Below are 2,177 nucleotides of genomic sequence, written 5' to 3'. Positions count from 1 at the left end.
CGGTGGGCACCCTGCAGGCGGCACCGGCGGGCCCGCGGGGCTCTGCGGCCCTGGGGACGTTTCAGAGCACTCTGGCCTGCGTGCTGGGCTCCACCCTGGAGCTGCTGGACTTGGGCAGCGGGCAGTTGCTCGAGCGGAAGGTCCTCAGTACCGACAGGGTGCATCTGCTGGAGCCCCCCTGCCCTGGCCTGGACAATGTCGAGGAGCCGGAGGGCCCGGGGGGGCTTCGCTTGCTCTCGGCCTTGGGTCTGTTCCGCGTGGGCTGGGAAGCCCCGCCGGGTGTCGAGCCGCCCCCAGCCAAGGACCTGGTGTTTGAGGAGGCCTGCGGGTACTACCAGCGCCGGAGCCTGCGCGGTGCCCAGCTCACCCCAGAGGAACTGAGGCGCAACGGCACGTTCCGGGCGCCGCAGGCACTGGCCTCCATCCTCCAGGGCCACGTGCCCCCACCTGCGCTGTTGGCCACCCTGAGGACCGAGCTCCGGGATTACCGGAGCCTGGAGCAGCTCAAGGCCCGGCTGGTGGCTGGGGATGAGGAGGAGGCCGGCTGGACGGAGCTGGCCCAGCAGGAGGTGGCCCGCCTGCTGAGGACGGAGCTGCGGGAGGACCAGCTGGCCCAGCTCAACGACGTATTCCGAGCCCTCCCCTCGGCGGCCTGGGGTGCCGCCCTCAGGGCCCTGCAGCTCCAGCCGGATGGGAGTGGCCGGCTGAGGTCCCAAGCGCCCCCAGACGTGTGGAAGAAGGTGCTGGGGGGCACAGCGGCTGGGAAGGAGCCCCCCCAGGGGACACTGCCCCCCTTCGAGCTCCTGTGCCAGTGCCTGTGCCAGCTGGAGCCCCGCTGGCTGCCACCCTTTGTGGAGCTGGCCCAGCAGCAGGGTGGGCCGGGCTGGGGGGCAGGAGGCCCGGGGCCGCCCCTGTATCGCCGCGCCCTGGCGGTGCTGGGTGGGGAGGGGCCCAGGCCCGAGGCCCTGCGGCTGGAGCTGCTCTTGGGCAGCGGGCGGCCCCACGCCGTGCTCCAGGCCATGGCACAGCTGGTGCGCAAGGAGCGCTGGGAGCGGGCCCTGGACGCCGGCCTGGCGCTCGGCCCCTCAAGCCCCCTGCTGCGAGGCGAGATCTTCAAGCTGCTGCTGGCGGAGTTTGCCCAGCACCGCCAACTCGATGCCCACCTCTCGCGTCTGTGCCGCCTATGCCCACCGGAACTGGCTCCAGCCGAGCTCCTGCTTCTCCTGCGGATGTACCTCCCGGATGAGGTGGGGCCTCCCAGCCCGTTCCCCGAGCCCGGGGCTGAGCCCCAGCTCACCGTGGGCTTGCTCAGGGCCCTGCTGGAGCAGGCCGGGGTTCAAGGACAGCCCCCGGGCCAAGCTCTAAGCCCCTACGAGGATGTCCTGTGGGATCCGGGTACTCCACCCCCGACTCCGCCTCGGGACCTGTGACCACCACCTCCAGGCATCAGGCCATCCGGACAGGGCCTCGGTGTCACTGACACAGGAAATCCTTTCCGGGACACGGAGATCAGGGAAGGTGCCTCAGGGCTGGAGGGGGCCGCCGGGAGACTTATGTGTGCAATGCTCCTCTTTTCTGGGGCAGTTTTCAAGGAGTGTATGTGTGTGAAATATACGCACAGTTTGATGGATCTGCAGTTGTGTGGTTTTGAACAGCTGAGGGTGTCGCAGCTGTGGTTATGGTGGAAGTGGTTGGGTCTGGATCTCTCGGCTAAAGCGCCCACTCCCAATCAGGAGAATCGATGTCTATGAGCGTTTAAGGTTCCAGGTGCTCTCCTGGTCCTCCCATAATCCCTCGCTTAATGCTTCTCATAGCCCCATAGGAAAGTGCTAATATTGTTCCCATTTTACAGGTGGGGAATAGAAGGTTAGGAAAATCAAATGGGCCAGGCACAGTGGCACACACCTGTAGTTCCAGATACTTGGAAGGCTGAGACAGAAGGATAGCCTGAGCCCAGCAGGTCGAGGCTGCGGTGGCCGGGGGCGTGCCCCTGCCCTCCAGCCTGGGTGACAGAGTGAGACTCTGACCCAAAGAGAAAAAGAAAAGAAAAACAGGCCGGGCCCGGTGCCTCATGCCTATAATTCCAGCACTTTAGAAGGCCGAGGTGAGGATTGCCTGAGTTTGAGACTAACCTGAGCAACTTGACAAGATGTCATCTCTACAATAAACTTTTTTTA

General features: G+C 65.4%; 1 protein-coding gene across 1 annotated transcript; it reads left to right on the top strand.

Moving 5' to 3' along the window:
- Nucleotides 1-5: 5 nt before the first annotated feature.
- Nucleotides 6-1,630, top strand: HPS6 (HPS6, biogenesis of lysosomal organelles complex 2 subunit 3; the record flags this gene model as incomplete). The annotated part of the gene is made up of 1 exon (XM_008050613.1): nt 6-1,630. A coding segment is annotated over one exon (1,425 nt), but the record flags the coding sequence as incomplete, so codon positions are not given.
- Between the last annotated feature and the right edge of the window lie 547 nt (nt 1,631-2,177).

The sequence above is a fragment of the Carlito syrichta genome, unplaced genomic scaffold, assembly GCF_000164805.1.
Source record: "Carlito syrichta isolate Samal-C Ts95f unplaced genomic scaffold, Tarsius_syrichta-2.0.1 Scaffold153558, whole genome shotgun sequence".
NCBI lineage: Eukaryota > Metazoa > Chordata > Mammalia > Primates > Tarsiidae > Carlito > Carlito syrichta.
The sequence above is the reverse complement of the archived record's forward strand: the minus strand, read 5'-3'. Positions and strand labels throughout refer to the sequence as shown.